General features: G+C 39.5%; 1 protein-coding gene and 1 long non-coding RNA gene across 2 annotated transcripts in view; both read left to right on the plus strand.

Moving 5' to 3' along the window:
* LOC107834412 (uncharacterized) overlaps window positions 1-5,465 on the plus strand; it is a 10,554-nt gene extending 5,089 nt beyond the window's left edge. Inside the window, exons 2-3 of the long non-coding RNA XR_001660204.1 lie at window positions 218-222; window positions 5,338-5,465. This is a non-coding gene — a long non-coding RNA (uncharacterized LOC107834412). The remainder of the gene's footprint in view (window positions 1-217; window positions 223-5,337) is intronic.
* Window positions 1-18,595, plus strand: part of tmem131l (transmembrane 131 like) — a gene marked incomplete at its 3' end in the record, with an annotated part of 77,429 nt that overhangs the window by 9,278 nt on the left and 49,556 nt on the right. The window contains exon 3 of the mRNA XM_007541529.2: window positions 14,715-14,758. Coding sequence (XP_007541591.2) covers window positions 14,715-14,758 — 44 coding nt within the window. The remainder of the gene's footprint in view (window positions 1-14,714; window positions 14,759-18,595) is intronic.

The raw sequence follows: 18,595 nt of genomic DNA on the forward strand, positions 1-18,595 counted from the left end.
AAATGGCCAGTGAGTTTGGACCATGGCTCCAAGAGACTTTTTTGTAGGTCCTGACAAGATACACTTGTGTGCCAAGTTTCATAACTGGGTTAAAGCATGACTTGGGACTGATAAAAAAAAAAAACTCTAGGGGGCACTGTGGAGTAATTAGGCCACACCAACAAATATTGGACCGCATTCCTGTCGGGCTTGGACAAGGGTCAACAAGGGAGACAAGGGAGAGTATTTTGAAAGTTGCTAGGTGGCGCTGTTGAGCCGTTTCTTTTGCGATTTTTGCAACAACTTTAAAATACGGAATTTTCACACAGACTTGATGTGTTTGCCAACTTTGGTGAGTTTTTTAATATAATAAAGCCTCCAAAAAGCCAATTCATTTGGTGGAAACATAAGAATCAGAAGATAAAAGCCACAAGCGGCATCGGAGGCCCTCACAGCTAGGCCTGTCACGATAACAAATTTTGCTAATTGTCCAAAAAATTATTGCAATAAACTATAATATTGTTTCAAGACCTTTTGACACTGATTAATGGAAATGACTAATAATGCATGCGATTTCCTGCCATAGATAGATGTACTTTGTTTTCAATAGAACACATAACACTGGAACTGATTAACTAAATAAACTAAACAACCAAAAACAAAAATAAAATGAATTCTCAGTCCCCATTAACAAAAAACCTACTTGAATAAAAACTAAACAACATAAAGCCAAAGTGGAAATAAATACTGCATTCAACCAAAAAAGTGCAGATTATAAAGTCTGTATACTATATTGCCCTTCAGTAATCACTAGATTTAAATAGAGAAGATGGGCACATCCGACTACCTAATGCAGGGGTGTCCAAACTTTTTTTAGTGAGGGCCAAATACAGAAAAATAAACAAAGGGCCGGGCCACACACTAGAGGTCACATATTTACACATCAATACTATTTGTATTTCTAACTTATCTATAATGTGAAGAACATTGCATTCAGTGGGAGCAGTGATGCTGCCCTTTGGCTTGAAGGATGGCTGACATGTTAGGAGAAAGTTTAGTGGTTGAGACACGAAGGATTTCACAGAGATGGCTACCCGTCATTCTGGTTCTCAGTCTGCTTTTGTTCTGATTTAGCTGAGAAAATGTTTGTTCACATATGTATGTTGAACCGAACAGGCTCATCATTCTTTTTGCGTGGAGTCTCATCAGAGGAAACTTGGCATTATCCAAACTCTGATAGAATTCAGGGAGGGAGAGAAGCTGATGTTGACTCTTCAGAGAATCATCACATTGCATTTCAATCAGTTCTAATTGCAGACTCTCTTCCACTTCTTCTGCATCCACCAGAAAAGGGGTCGAGAACAGCTTGATTTGTTTTTCAACGCCAGAAAAATCTTGGAAACGCTGGTTGAATTCTGTCACAAGAGATGCAATCACAGACACATCTTTCTCCTTTTTAGCAGAAAGGTCGGTCTTTGGAAAAGCAGACTTGATTTCAGACAGCGCAGGGAAGTGTGCAGGATTAAAGCCTCGTAGTTGTGTCTCAAACAGGCGGAGCTTTACGCAGGAGGCTTTCATGTGCGCATACAGTTGTGGCAGCAGCTGTTCTTTGCCTTGTAGGTTCTTGTTCAGTGTATTCACATGATGGGTAAGATCAACTAAAAATGCCAGGTCTGCCAGCCACAGAGGGTCACTTAGTTCATGAAGAGCTCGATCCTTCTCTTTTAAAAACCGGTCGATTTCTGATCGTAGCGAATAAAACCGCTGCAGCACAGAGCCGTGGCTGAGCCAGCGCACATCAGAGTGGTAGAGTATATCCCCATAATCAGCGTCCACGTCAGATAGGAAAGCCTGAAATTCTCTGTGGTACAGTCCTTTAGCTCGAATTATGTTGACAGTTATAACAGTGTTCATCACATCGCCCAGCTGGACAGTCTTGACACTCAGTGCTTCTTAGTGGATTATACAGTGCATCCTAACAGCCTCACCTCCGCTCTCTTTTACCTTGGCGCACACCAACGATGCCATTCCTTTGCGCTCGCCCGTCATGGCTGGAGCTCCATCCATTGTTACTCCACAGAGCTTGTCCCATTTAAGCCCCATCTTTTCAACTGCCTCTGACACAGCTTCAAAAAATATCTTTTCCCGTCGTTGTGCCTTTTAGGCTCATCATATCGAGCAGCTCCTCCGTACAGCAAAAATTATCATCTACTCTCCAGAAAAAAATTAACAGTTGCGTGGTGTCTGTGGCATCTGTGCTCTCATCGCATGCTATTGAGTAAAAATCAAAAGCACAAGCTTTGTCTCTCAGCTGAAGTTTCAAGTTAGCTGACAAGTCCTCGATTCTCCGCACCACTGTATTTCTGGATAAGCTCACATTGTTGAAATTAGGCACTTTTTCTGGACACATTATTTCTCTTACTTTGATGAGGTACTGCTTTATGAAATCACCGTCTGAAAACAGTTTGCCGTGCTGGGCAATACGTTTAGCGACTTCATAACTTGCTGTTGTGGCGTTTTCTTGTATTTTGTTAGCACGGGAAAAAAACTGCTGTTGAGCTTGCAGGCTAGCTGCCATTTGCTTGACTTTCTTTCTGTGTACGTTCGACACCAGTGTACGATGTGTAGCTCTGATGTTTGGTCTCATAATGCCGACGGACATTATACTCTTTCATCACAGCAACATCTTCATTGCAAATCAAACAGACACACTTTCCGTTGATTTCTTTGAAAAAATACTCATTTTCCCACCGTGTTTGAAATCTCCTACACTCACTTGCTATTTTGCGTTTCATCGGTGCTGCCATTTCTGGTGACTCATATCACCAGAAATGACATGAGTCATTTCTGGTGACTCATTTCTGTGGCTGGCTCCATCTAGTGTTGAAACTGAGAAGTGCAGCAGAGCTGAACTCAAGCTTCTTGTGCGGGCCATATTCAGTTATATTTTCAGAATTTGCTGCGGGCCAATAAAAACTGGACCGCGGGCCGCAGTTGGCCCACGGGCCGTAGTTTGGACACCCCTGACCTAATGCAATAGTTCACACTACACAATTTTTTGCACCTATTATCCCTTTACAACAATCTTAGAACGTTGGGTGTTCCAAGATTGTCGCTTGCGGTTTTGTAACCGATCATTCTGCAGTGTATGGTGTGTTACCGTAGCTCCGATCTACATCAGGGGTTTTCCCCGACTGGGAGCTTAAAGCTGAATGTGACAGGTAGCCAATCAGAAAGCACGGATTCTCCTCCTGCTTTTTGAGGGGAAATTACGGAGGGGAATCCCAAACAGCTGACACGGTGCAACCCCAAGTCCAGCTGACTTCGGAGATTATATGTGGAAACAACATTGTTGTTTATTCATGTTTATTCAACATTTCGTACAAAGAATATAGAAATGACAAGGAGAGGAGTTGGAGCCAAATTGCTACCGTAGTTGATAAACCCGGTAAGTTTTCAACTGTTCTTCGTTAACGTGGCATAAATAGGTTATAAATTCAGTCAGAACTTTACGCTGACTCGAGCCACATGCATCACAGGTAAATTCTAGTAAAGCATTGATTTTAAAATTAGTTAACAGGACTTGTAGCTATTATTTTGTGCCCATGTGGCTGGACACCACACGGCACGATCGAATCCGATCGAACCATTATACCTAGGATTTCTGTCGGCTAATGTGTGGTCTCTCAGGTTTTGAAAATGGGCTGACAATCGGCCGACAACTCATGTAGTGTGCGCTGGACATTACACAAAGGAAATGAGGAAGGGAGGGTCAGGGGAGAGCATCGGAGTTGAGCCTTTTTTTTCATTCAGTGCCATCAACAGAAAGAAAAACGGTAAGAGTCGATAACGCCGATAATTAAAATGAGGTTGATGGGTTTAATTTATCGTGCGATTAATTGATTTATTGTTTATCGCGACAGGCCTACTCACAGCTCAGCGCAGCTTTGGCCTCCTGGTGACCGCTGGGGTTCTGGCACCGCCACTATTATTAAGGAAGAGATTCTTAATTAATTTTGGAAAAGTTTGGCTGTCTGTCTTCCTTTATGATCCCGGGTCCTCTCTCGGCGGCCACGTGTAGTCACTCAGAAGAAAACAGCAATGCGTGTTGACATCACAGAATTACAGAGTTTAATCCAATAGAAGACGATGCATAAAATTACAACAGAAACTGCAGAGCAACGGAGACATGCATTCATTTACCTGACAGACTTGGAAAAAGAAGGAAAGAAAGAAAAGCAAAGACGTCTTTGGAGAATTGCAAGAGCAAATCTGATTTGTTACTCTATGTGGATTGTTTTATAGTGAAGGCGTATTCTTATCTTTAATTTATTCAAATAAGGCTTATCTTTGCTCATCCAACCAGGAGCTATCTCTGACCCTTTATCTGAAGCCAGAAACCCCTGACGTATTTACGGCCTTTCACAGATGAGTGTGAAAAGCTAGAAATTCTACTGTATTGTTTTTCCCACACAGACAAAAGGCAGTTCAAACGACCCTAGCAAACCATCTGCTGGAACTACAAGTAACATAAAGGTCAATAGGCCAGAATATATTACTAATTTCAAAACCACAATTAGGGTATTTGAATCAAGACATGTTAAGTTTTAAAACTAGCATATTTTAAATTTATTTTCTCAACACCACCCACTTGCCACTACCGATGCTCTCGCGCAGTTTCTGCACCTGTCTGCCAGGCGATACACATCGATGAGTTCGGCATCGCTCCCTGACGACGCACCCAATCTGGTGCAGATCGGCTGATGTAGTGAGGAAACATAGCTGATGGAATAACCTTGGGGGAGCAGTATAGTCAAATAACAATTCAATACTATTGGGCTCCTTAGAGGTGAACAAAGGTCATGCATATCCAGTTTGGTGCAAATCAGATGATGCATGTGTGATTTAGGGACAACCGTACCTGGATTGGCTGTTAATTTTACGCTTTAGGTATAAATACTACTACGTGATCTGGCAAAATGGAAAAATTATCTGGCAATAAATTCACCTAATTTAGACATAAATTACAAAATATTTGCAGGCACAATACATCAGCTATTCAGTCAAAAGGACAACTGAAAAACCTGCAATCAGTAAAGTATTTAACAGTAGGTCCTCAGTCCCATAAATTTTGCAAAAGTCAAATCGATCGATTTTTTTTTTTTCAGAGATTATCTATCTCATATTATTACATGGTGAAAGTTTTAATACATATGTAAAATCTTTTTTTGTTTGTTTAAGTTGCCTGTTGCAGCTTTAAGCAGACGTTCGGTGTGAGAGTTCACTGCGGGTGTTGTAGAAACGACGCTCCGTCTGTGAAATGTTACTACCAGTAGTGCATAGCAAAACAAGATGCAGGGGTTTGTGATCGGCAACAAGAGACAGTGATCGGCGATCACCAATCATACACCTTTTCACGGAAATCAGCCGATTATGATCGGTGGCCGATTGATTGGCACACTTCTAGATGAAACCCATATGAATCATAGAGTAAAAGTAAGACATCCAGTTGAAAAAAACATGTTACTTCCTGTTGGAAATGGGCGGGGCTAAGGTGATGTCATCAATTGACCATGTAAATGTCAATTTACGTCTCACTGTCTGTCAGATGCGTGACTCCGAGGAGAGCGCGAAAGCTCTTCATCGGGCTGAACCTGCATGATAAGATTAGCGCAGCTCGTTATCCACAAACGCTCCAGCCAACCGGGACCACAGACACAAACTTTACAGGGAAGACAGACACAGAGCCACACGCTGGGCAGCGTGTTGAGATGTAAACGGCTCATATAATTGTTCGTTCACAAAGATAAATCATTCTCACCGCTCCACAACGCGCACCTCTGAATTCGCTACAAGTTATACCTGCGGTTCACATTGAGCTGCGCAACCAGAGCTAACGTGGCGGGTTTTAAACTCTTACGTAGAGTTCTCCAAAGGATCATAATTCCTCACAGCAAGTTGATGTAAGTATCCATACAGGTCAGCCTGTGTCCAGTTTGAGTGAAAGGAGGCGCGCGTGATCCCGCTGAGGTAAAGCAGCGGCAGCGCGAGGCAAAGCGCAGAGGCGCCAGCTGTGTGATTGGTCCACGCGCCGTCGGCTTTAAATGCATAAACTATAAACCTATCTATTATAAACCTACCCTTTAGGAATAAATCTGCTCTGCTAGTGAAATGCTGAGAGCAACAGAGACGCTTGCAGTCCAGCCTTAAAAAAAACAAACAAAAAAAAACAACAATTTTTTTATTATTATTATTATTTTCCCCCTTGGCGGCGGGGCTAGTAAAGCATGGCGGACCGCCAGGCGTATAATACACTGGGGGAAACCCTGGATTAGTCTGCTCTCCTGGCTTTGTTGCCTGTTAAATACGTCAACTATAAACCCATCTTCTTCAGGGCAACAGAGACTTTTGAAATCCGGCTTATTAAAAAAAAAAAAAAAAATCAAGTTTTTTTTTAATTTCTTTTTTTTTAATCTAAAATCAAAAACAAGCAATGCTTAGCCTGGTAGGGGGAGAGCCAAGAAAAACCTGGTGGGAAATAATGATTTCAGTAAGTATAAATAACAAGCAACAATAAATAACAAATAACAATGCACATATGTTCATCTAAAAATAATCTATTATTGAGTGTCGGGAAAATTAGATTTAAGTTGCTTAAACTTGGCTTCTGTTTCGCTCTGTGGTTCACTTTGACAACATGAGTCTCTGGCTGAAGGTGCTAATGTATCCGGCCAGCAGGCCTTGAAGTGGTTGAGACTCATTTTCCAAGATGACAACAGGATCCTTCTCCTTCACCACATTTACCAATATTTACCACATTAATTCTTTATCAAGCCATCTATTTATTTATATTTTTCCAATTTTGGGAGTGTCGGTCTTCCCAAAAGAGTTTTTAAAAACTGGCTAATTTATTGCAGAAACAATTAATCTGGAGAACGAAGAAGCAGAGGCAGATGAGAGAGAAAGAAGAGATGGAAGCAAGAGAGAAGGGGTACCAATGTGATTATTGATGCAAGCCAAAGAGTTGGAGAAATGAGCAACTAATTACCTCAGTGCAAATAGTTTGGGTTACCTGTGATGCCAGTTCTGCATAGTCAGAGGTCACATCACCAATTTAATTATTTAAGTATTTATTTCAACAGAGTTGTTGCTGCAAAGGGAGATGGAGCTGAGAAGGATGAGAGCAGGAAAAGATTAGATCATGGAACCAAGCCAGAATAGAGAGCTGCAGATGCAGCTCTGCCAACAAAAAGTGAAGGAGACAAAAAGGAACTAAAGTACAAATGTGACAAGATCTGTAGTTCATCTCTCAATTACTGTTACATTTCTTCCTATGTGTTTTTCTTTGCTTACAAGTATGCCATTCATTTAAAGGGGCAGCATTATGTAAAATCAACTTTTTGAGCTTTATATGTTATTTCCTAATCAAAAACATACCTGAAGTACTGTGCCCCCTTACACAGCTCCTTAAGAATAGCAGCAGCACTTCCAAACACTCACTAGAACTGTCTGTTGAACTCATCATATGAGCTGCTTCTGTGTCCAGTGCTCCTGAGAACAGTTGTAAACAGTATAATGAGAAGGATTGTTGTGATGAATGTCAAAGAACAGGAGCTTCTTAAAGAGACATACTCAATTTCAAGATGTCAAATTTCTTTTTAGTTGTTTTTGATATACACTGCATCTTTATAACAACTGAACATTGTTAGCTATTTGTGTTAATACAATGGTACTATGTGCCTGGGAAATACATAATATCCTTTAAGGCCCAAGTTATTAGGTGGAAGAAGTGAAGCAGAGAAAACCAAATGTGTAAGTAGACGAGAGCTGGAGGAAAGAGTCCACAGTTGGGTTCTTAATAGAGGTGCGCCAATCGATCGGCCTCCAATCATAATCGGCCGATTTCTGTTGTTGCCGATCACCAAAACCGATCACATTTATCTCACACGCAGCCTGTGTGCAGCTTATCTCCTCTTTCCTTCACACTGAGCAAACACGCGGCAACAAATCCTGTCGTGTGGAACTATAACACTATGAGAGTGAGTGGGGATGTTTCCATGTTGCAGCGGAAAATTACCTTGGGAGTGAAGCACGTCAAAATGCATCAACACAACAAATCTAATATGCCATTTAAAAAACAAGCACTTGACGGAGTTTGGCTACATTGAGGCTCAATGGAGGACAAAAAGGACATCCGGAGCGGCCAGATACCGAGTAAAGCAGCGCACAACTACCAACCCTCACCCAGATTAGCATCACAGTCAGAAAGCGAAACAAATAACCCGAAAAATATTTCAAGTCTTCAAGCTGGCAGTGTAAGACGCTGGTTCTGCTCTTGCTCTTGGACCGCCGCTTCACGCTACTGTTAGTAATATTTCACAGACGGAGCGCTGCTCAACCTCCACCAGACAGTGAGCTCTCACACCGAACGTCTGCTTAAAGCTGCAGCATGTAACTTTAAAAAAAAAAAAAAGATTTTAGATATGTATTAAAATATGTCTATTTTGTCTAAATTAGGTGAATTTATTACCAGATAATCTTTCCATTTTGCCAGATAACATAGTATCATTTCTACCTAAAGCGAAAAATTAGCAGCCGTTCCAGGCGATGGGCAAAGATAGGTGATCAGCAGAGATCGGCCTCATGAATGATCAGTATTGGAATCAGCAGCAAAAAACCTGATCGGAGCATCCTTAGTTCTTAAGAAACGTTTTGCTAGGAGAGGCTTGTGAATGGTACAGCTATGTATCCACATCCTGATTGTTACCAAGGAGATGAGTATAAATGATTTGCAGGGCCTTCTTGGTGTTACTGCTGCATGCAGTGCAACTGCCTCTCCATCACGGCAAATTTTCCACTGCAGGAGTATCTGCTCCACTTCGCCAGCAGAGCACACTATTTAGAGCACAGATATCAGTGTATCAGAAACGATGAACAAGGGGAACCATGTTCCTGAACAAGGTCATGTTTAACAATTTCTAAAACAACAAATGTGACTTTCTGTGACTATTCCACTGTGTCTTGTATACGTTTTTTCCTCTTCATGACATATTTTTTGACTGTGAGTTGTACACAGGAGCAATTTATAGTCTGAAAAATACAGTAATACACGACCTTGAACCCCCACCTCCTAAAGTGTACAAATTCCCCATGTTTCAAAAAGTGAATTTCAGCCTCTGACTCCTAAAGAAACCACAGTGAAGGACCACTCTCTGCAGTTGATTATTTTAATGTGCACTGAATAGTTTATTTAATGTAAGATAACAGTGTATTGTAAGTTGGTTTAAAGGCTTCTTTGACATTTTAGTTATCTGCACATCCAGTTTTTGTCTTTCTCGTAAAAAAAATTATCTGATGCTTGCACCATTTTTCTTATCATTTTGCTGTAGACATTCCTGATGATTATGTAATTATGGTGCACAGAAAATACACATAGTGGCAGTTTAGTGTTTACAGATAACCTGTCATGAGGCCATCACCTGACGTTTGGTGCTACCTGAGGGCTGAACAGCATTTTCTGTAGGACTCTTTTTTTCAAGAGACGGTGCTGAAAATTGCAAGAAGGAAAAAACATGGTTTAAAAAACATTTGTGTGGTACATTTTTGTAGATTAACAAAAGAATGTATGCTGTGTTTAAAAAAATGCAGATGATGCAGTTTATATGCTCAGTGTATATGTTCATAAAGTTTCTAAATACTCCCTCAGTCTGCTGCAATAATGACCATATTCATATCAATTTAAGGAACTGGATCTGTTCTGTCACTCAAACCATTGAGGTTTGTGAAATTGTTGATATTGTTGGGTGTCACATTTCACAATGAATAGAGTGGCACCAATGCCATGCTCCAAGCGGAGCATGGCATTGGTGTTTTCTACAGCTGGTTCTCAGCTGTGTGCGTTCTGTATCACATTGGTTATAAGCAGGACTCCGTAGAAACTGAGTGCATGAGGAGGTAACTCACTCATTTAATTCAGGTGTGTTGTACTTGTTGGGGAATGGAGTTTGACAATACTGGTCTAATTTAAAATAAAAACAGTCTTTAGTTTTCTGTTAGTTGAGCTTTAATTCCACAAGTTTAAACACATCTTAACAGTTGCTTGTGCAAGTTTCACCTGCCGCCCTGTTCCCAAATTGACTGTTTTTCTGTGCTTTCTTGGAGGGAAAAAATCTGCTGCTTCCACTAAAGTGGATATATCATGCTTTTACATTTTTTTCCTTTTCATATATAAATCATTAACTTATGGTCTATATGAAGTGGAACAGCAATGCTTTGATCTGAATTACTCATTATTACACAGACTCGTTTACCCTTGATCGAAGACTTGTTTTAGAGCAACTTATTTTGCTGCTGTCTTTTTAAATGTAAGACATTTCACGCCCCATCAGTCTGACCCAAAGTAGGAGAATGAAGATGACGAACCTGCACAAGGATATAAAGAATCTTGTGGGTAAATAGGCTCTGAACCGAACATTTTGACTTATCAACTTGCAATTTCGACGGAACTGAACTTGGATGACAAAATTGCTGCAAGGAAAAAAAGGGTGGCTTTACAAAATTGATAATCCAGAAGAGAATAAACTTACATTTTTTGCACTTCAAGACACTCAAAGTACACACAACTTTAAGGACTAAACAAGTGGATTTTGCATGTTAAATCCCCTTTAAATGTACCAGCCTTTAAATGTGCTTGGGGCCATAGTTGGACACCTCACCAGTTGGAACTTTTCAAGCTGCTCCAAGTCACTTCTGTTATGTTTTCTAAAGGACTGTGGGAAGCAGTGTATGCAATGTTATTTTGCAGTGCATAATTCAGTTTGATTCATTTAGAAATGACAAATATATTTGTCAGATGCTATTATTTGGTCTGTAGTCTAAAAGAGAAGTTATGAATGTTGAGATGTTATTGAAATATCCTTTAAATCCATTATTCTGAATAGTCATTTAGAATTTTAAAGTAGAGGAAAATCAATTAGACTAGATATGAGTCAATTGATAGCCTTCAGAGAAAATGTATTGATGTTATGGTGTTAACATACCATGTATGTTTGTATTATTAGCAACTAGAAATAGGTTCAAATCACCTACTTCTCGCTGGAGTCTAGCTGGAGAACATAGGAAAAATGTGGGAGTCTTCTTTAGCCTGTTGTCCAAGCAGTGTGGGGCAGCAAGTGTGGGAGGGGCAGCACCTCAGTACTATTGTCTCCATACATCCGGACAAAACTCCAGTCACTGCAGCACTTCTGCCGCCTGTAAAGTTAATTGGAAGAATCAAGCTTTTACAAATTTGCTAAATATTAGGAATTTTTGGCTTGATTTGTGGCTTAGTTTGGTTCTGGCTCAGTTGAGGTGCTAAGCAAGCCAAACTGGTTCTATTGAGTAATGTGGAAACAAAATAAAGTGTCACTTGGTCAGTCAGAAAGAAATCATCACCTGTGGGTGTGAGCTCTGCTGCAGAGACGTTGCTGATCACACTGAATGTACAAAACGTCTCACACACTGAAGTTGTGCTTTCAATCTCATTTAAACTTGTTCAGGTTAAGAGGTTGTTGACAGACAGTGCCCAGCTCTGTTCTGGGTACTGTCTGTATCCTGTAATGGAGAAACCCCAGCAGAATGCTATAATATATAGTGAGCTGTTCAGACCAGTTTTATATATCAAGCAAATTCCATTTTAAAGTTTTAATTAAAATAAAAATAGAGAGGTAGCAGAAAGTAGGTCAGCTATGCTAGCTTGACTCTGACAACCTTAAAATACTGATGTGCCGCAGAATCAGCTATATTTATCCAGACCTTAGGATAATGCTTAAACGAGGCAGTGAAGTGCATTCTGTGTGTTTTCGTTCAGTTAACCAAAAAACGCATCCCACACATCAACTTTCTAACAGGTCATCAATAGAGCAGATGTTTAATTAGCTAATCAACGTTGTGTTCAGACGTTCAAATAAACAACAAGCCTGAAAACATAATACTGTAACAAACTAAATGTTCTGTTCTTTTTGTGGGAAATGTTTGCTTGTTTTTTTGTTGTTAAATCCTGATACACAAGTTGGAGCTCTTTGTCAGTCAGTTGCTACGACAACAAGTTTGTGTGTAGCGTAGCCAACGCAGAAAGTGAGAAAAGAGAACACAAGTGGTTTTTGAGTTGTTCTTCAATGTGTTTCTGTTATTTTTGTCTTTTGCTGTGGTGCACTGCACTTAACTACTATATCTTCAGGTTTCAGTATAATAGAATTGTTCTACTGCGGCAGCGCGGCTATGAATTGCATCTAAAAGAATTGTCTTTCTGCCCTCCAGCATCGCGCAAAAATTCTGGATGAAAACAATAACATGCAACATGTTTTGTAGCCACTGATGGCTGGATGTCTAGGGGAATATTGAGCTTCATCACAATCCCAGCACACACGCTATCAACAGCAACTGGGAAATGGTAAATGTACTTCAAGCATTGCCTCGTTGAAGCACTACCTAATGTCTGATGAATTTCAAGAAGCCACAAAAATGACATGAGTTTGAGTTTTTGGTGGAAAAATGCAGAATAAAGTCCCTAAAGTTCCTTTAAGCAACATGGGTCAATCTGATTGACCCATGTTACTTTTTTTTAAAGTAATACCTAAATCTTGTCCAGTCTCATTCTTGTAAATTCAATATTATGTACTGTCTTGTATTGAGTTTTACACCTCATCACACCTTTACTGAACCCCAGTAACTAGTGCTCCGATAATGTTGTTTTCTGCCGATTCTGATACCGATCACCCATGAGTGCCGATCACAGATACTCATCACATGGATTGACTGTTAATTTTTCACTTTTGGTATAAATGCCACTATGTGATGTGGCAAAATGGAATCATAAAATAGTCTAATTTAGACAAAAACATGCAAAAATACTTGCACTGCAGGCACAATGCAACACATGTTCAGTCAAAAGGATGACTGAAAGATCTCCAATCAGTAATACAATATTTAACAGTAAAGCTAAATTATAGCCTAAATTATACAGACAGTCAAATAAATCTCACAACACTGCTTCAAATCATGTATGTAAAAAAGGAAACATTTATTCAACGGCAAATGCAGGATGCTTTATAAAGCAATCCTAAGTTGCCAAATCAAAACTGCCTGAGAGCACAGCTAGTTGCTTTGTGCTGGTTCTGATTGGTTGTTGCTGAGTGAACAATTCTTTTTTTTCACACATTATTTGTCTCAGGTTAGGACATAGCAAAAGTTTATTTGTTATGTAAAAACTTTATTATTTTTTTTAAGTTACATGCTGCAGCTTGAAGGAGACGTTTGATGTGAGAGAACACTGTCTGGTGCAGCTCTAGTGTCTATACTTCTCTGAGATATTACTTCCCAGTAGCGTGTAGTGGAGGTCCAACAGCAAGAGTAGAACCCAGCGTGTTTCACCGCTGGTCATTTAGCTCGATGACTTCAATTATTTTTTGGGTTATTTGCTTAGCTTTCTGACCATCATACTCATCCAGATAAGTGTTGGCAATTATGTGCTGCTTTACCCACTATCTGATAGCTCTGGATGTCTTTTTTTCCCCCTGCATTCAGTCTCGATATAAATAAATGTCATATTAAATTTATTGTGGTGGTCCATTTTGACTTGCCTCACCCAAAAAGTATTTTTTTGTCGCAACACACAAACTTTCCCGTTCACTCTCAAAGCTTTAAAGTTACACACAGCATTGCTTAAGGTTTGGGGCTGCGTGCCTGTGCAGTCTGAAGGAAAGTGGGAGATACACAGGGCCTCTGCAGGCTGCACAGTATGAGACACAGGTAATCGGTTTTTGTGATCATCAACAAGAGAGTGATCGGCAATCACCGATTATATACTTTTTCATGGAAACTGACCAATTATGATCAATGACCGATTGATCGGCACAACCCTACTAGTGACATTGTCCAAAATTCTAAAGGTCAGCAAACGATGGAAGTAGAGATGCGAAGGAGAAGAAAGAAGACGCAATTGAGGGAATTATCGCAATATTTACCAATATTGTCGCCATTTCACAATTTTCTATAAAAATTTCAGCCCTATAATGAATGCTCCTGACTCTAAAATAATGAAAACGTTTTTCTTAAGGTTTTTAATTACTTATTGTGGTCTGGATTAAATTGATTTAAAATTGTAGTTGGGTCTTATTGCCTACTAACTATAAAATAAATCTCACAACAGGTTGTGCATTGCTTGAATGAATACATTTAGATTTTATTTATTTCTTCATCACAGCAGTTTTCTTAATATCACGCTGCCCTATGTCTGACAGTTAGAAAAACAGCTGCCTGTTTTTCCAGTGTAGATATCTAGTTTCAGCTGTGTTTGGGAGCTTTCCACAAGACATGCTCAGACTGGAGTACAGAAGTTTAGCTGATACTATCAGGCTTAGTATCTATGCCTGATTTTCTAAAAATCCTACCGTTGTCCCTATGATTTTATTATCAATCCTGGATTCATTAATTTAAGCTGCATGTGCATTTTGAAAACAGAGTTAATGTCAGACACACTTGTTTTTCTATCCTGTGTACAATGTCAATGCTTGCAAAATGTGTGGCAGACATGAGGCAATCCACAAATATCCCAACTGATATTTTGGATATACAGTCACAGCCATAAAAACTGTGACAGTTTGGTCACAGTTTCTATGACCAAACTGTGATAGAAAATGCATTTCTTCACATTGTTAACCTTTCTAAATGATGTCTTGTTTTGCTTTTATTTGCAGGTGGTGGAGGAGCGAAGAAGAGATGGTCTTCCTCTGGAAGACGGGTAAGAGCTCCTCCAATATCATGCAACTTCTGCTTTAAAAAAAATCTGTTTCTGATGCACTATAGACACAAGGTGCTTAGATGCAACCCTGCTTTTCATAACTAAGTTGAGCTTATGAATAAAATAGACAGGGCTCATGGGAAGTTTTCTTGCATGCTTGAATGAAACAAATTACATCAGTATCAATTCATCTTTAATTATCTGAAGTCAAGAGATTGTGTCAGAGTGGAGAGACTAACTGTGAATTGTACTTCAGTGTAGCTTAATTTTCTACAGTTTAGAAATGCATATATCGAGGAGAATATAGTATTTGTGGGAAGATGAGGAGACTTAGTTTTTTCTTCATAAAGGAAGAGAAAAAATGCGATTCTGGTTAATAGGCTTGTGTTAAAGGTCCTTTAGAAGACTTTCCCAGCATACAGGCTGTTGTTTATGTTAGTAAGAGAGAGGGTGTGTGATGGACAGAGTTTAGGGGGGTGCGTTCCAGAGACACAGAACCAAATTCCTGACTAATTTTAGAACTCTTTGAAAAAAATAGAAAAAAAAGTGAAGAAGTGCCATCTCTGGTCTTTTTGCTTCCTCAGAAAATAGATGTCATAATCAGAATATAAACAGCTTGACTTGTAAGTGGTTATCACAGTAAAAGCTTGGAAACATCACGGAACCTTCACAATGTCTGGTTGTTGATTCTAGATATTTCAGTCTTTTCTCTTTGTGTTTCCAGAAAGATTAAAAAAGAGATTAAAGAGTAAAAGAGTAATGCATACTGCCTTTCACATAGAGGAAGTGATTATGTAAAGTCTTACCCTGATATTATACTCAGCGTGTACTGGTTTAGAACTGATCATTTTCATGGATTTTTTAATTTGTCACATCTGCAGTAGTAAGAATCACAGTAAATGAATAAGATTAATGTTCAGCCTTTACTGATATGTTTTTGTAAAAAGAAAAATATCCCAAATCCAGATAGACTGAAGAAGTTTAGTACTTCTAAAAGTCTGGTTAACTTAAAGAACTTGTCTGACAACTTTTCAGCTTAGATGATAAGGTGTATCTTGTTTTATGTACATCAGCTGAACAGAGTGAGAATATGGCTGGTTTTAATTCCAGGTGCTGTGGGCTGTGAAGCCTCTCATATGTGGGTTATCAGCCACTGACCAGGTCTGCCATCACCCTCTCCCAGCCAAAAGAGCTAATCAGGAAGCAGATAGAGAGGTTAATGGCATTTCCGTCTGTGCTAGGCCTCAAAATGCCTGATCTTCTTTCCTTGTGTGTGTGTGTGTGTGTGTGTGTGTGTGTGTGTGTGCGCGCACGTGCGTGTGTGAGAGAGACTCTTTTTTGATGTATAGTCATTTGAAACAACAGTTATTTTAGACTTGTTTTTGTCCTGCTGTGTTTTCTTATGCAAACATTTGTGTGAATAATGGCTGGCCCACACTCTTCTCTTCCTAACCTATCCCCTGTGGCACCATTAAGGTCACTGCTACCACCAACGTTGTTTGACTTGCATCCCAGGGATCAAATGGCACCAAACACAAGCTATTTTTGTACTGAGCAGTGGTCAGAACTGGTGTGTTAGAGTACAGAGCAACACTTGTTGGTAGGATGGTAGGGTTTTCTTTTCAAAGGGAATATGCTGAGTTACTCCCATGTAAAGTAGGACCAGCAAGACAACTTTGAAGTAATTAACAGAACTAAGTACACTGAGTTTAGATATTTACAACGATCAGTTTCATGAATGAATGCACGGTAATAGTTTCCATCGCTTAGTTTTTTTTTTTTTTTTTTTTTAAGAAAATGTTTCATTCTCGTCAAACTTTTTCTCATTTCTCATTTTCTGGAGCACCAACAACAAACTTCAATACATTTTGTTGATACGGTATTAAAATTTGTAGTTCAATACTTTGACTGGTGACCAGTGAAGCTTTGCAAAGGGAGACGGCATCACTTTCCTTCCACATCTGACCCCTCATTGCTTATCTACCCTTGTTTTTCCCTCTGAGGAGCGGTATTCGAAGTTATACTGCTTGACAAGTTAAGAATTAACCAGCATTTATACTTCTAGATAGACAGTGTTAGCATTCTTCACCAACACATTTGCAGACTGTTCCCTCATGTCTGTCTGACAGTGCTATAACCTTGAGCCTTTAAAGACATTTCTCTTTATACATTTTTATTTCACAGCTCAATATTTGCAGTCTTATGTTGTTGCAGAGGCTTTTGGTTTTCAGAGGGTCTAATGCAAATATTTTTAAATATATTGTTTTAAAATGAGGCGGAGACGTTCAAAACATAGTAAAATCTTTCCATTATAAAAGTTAAACTTATGTTTAGTATGAACTAGAATGAAAATTTAAATATGGCTGACAGGAAAAAATGTTAATGAGGCTGAATGAACGCGGTCAATATATTTTGATATCTTCACCACCAAATGTAAACTTGAGAAAAGGAGCAAAACAGAAATTTCTAGAATTAAAAACCAGTATTCATTAGGGCCAGTGTGGTAGCCTTGTGTAACCCTTCATAACTTTGCAAGACCAATTCCACAAATCGCGTGCTTTCTCCTCCCAAATTGCATGTCCTGTGTATGTGCACACTTGGTTTCATCTGCATGTAAGCTGCTGATGGTGGAGAGGCGGTTTATCTGAACCAAGGGTTTAGTACTTGCAGCCTCAAGCTGAAAAGCTGCAGAGTGGCTGCAACATCATGTCAGTCACTTCCTCTACTGTAGTCCTACATCTATAGCTGACCCTACTGCAGTGCAGGAAGCTGTGGTAGAGGGTAAGAAAAATAGCAGTAACTGTTGTCTTCACTGTAACTGCTCAAGAAGAAAAACACAGGTTGATCAAGTTTAATGTTTCCGTGCCTATCGTTTGTGTTTAGTTTTATTACGATAGTTTTTGTTTGTTCTTTTCTACAGTAAATTATGCTGCATCTGGTAATTTTCTTTCTTATTGATGAACACGCTGGTGTTAATATAAAGTCAGGAAAATCTATTAGTTGCATTTAAACTTTTGCTTTGTTCTTTATTTTTGCATTAGATTTGTGAGGATTATGAAACTTATCTTTAACTCTCTGCAAAGAATGCATTGAACTTCTTTTAGCCATGTTTCTGAAGCCACTTTCAACTGGCTGTAAGAGCTAGCTTTAGGAGTTGCACAGTGATAGATGAATAAAACTGTTCTTAGTAAAATGTAGTTCCTGATCAGAGTGTCATGTCGATTGGTTTATTGGCCTGTATAAAGAGGGAAAGCGTAAACCATTGAACTTCCTCCTTCTTGTATTGGTCTTCAGCTGCCTTTCGTCTCTTCATCGTGTGTTCAGAGGTGCTCAATGACATGAAACACACAGGTACCAGACATACGGATTATTAAAATGTTACTAATATGAAGGGCAAAAAAATGGCAATGGTCATTACATAAAGTAAGAATAAACTGAGGTTGGATAATTAATGCCCAGTTATCCTACTTAATATTAGATGTTGATGAGCTCAATAAGACTTTGTGAGGGAAACTTTCCTTGAGTGCTCAAAACTTGAATAAATAGCAAAAAGTACTAAAATAACCAGTTTTATTCCTGATTCATGCAAACTTCATCAAGATTCAGCACAGACACAGAGCCAACACCACATAAAATTTTTGCTCGTATTGTCATGGCACTCAGTGCGCACCTAGTTTGAGTGAAAGGTGATGTGCATGAGCACGACGAGGTGCAAAACCTAAGAGATGCAGTCGCAATAGCGTGCTAGGCTGGCAACAGCGTGATTGGTATGCGCTCCTGGTTTTTCAGAAAGGACTCCACTCCTCCAGTAAAGTGCCCAGCAAAGTGGAACACAGT

This window comes from Poecilia formosa, unplaced genomic scaffold, assembly GCF_000485575.1.
Source record: "Poecilia formosa unplaced genomic scaffold, Poecilia_formosa-5.1.2 Scaffold614, whole genome shotgun sequence".
NCBI classification, from domain to species: domain Eukaryota; kingdom Metazoa; phylum Chordata; class Actinopteri; order Cyprinodontiformes; family Poeciliidae; genus Poecilia; species Poecilia formosa.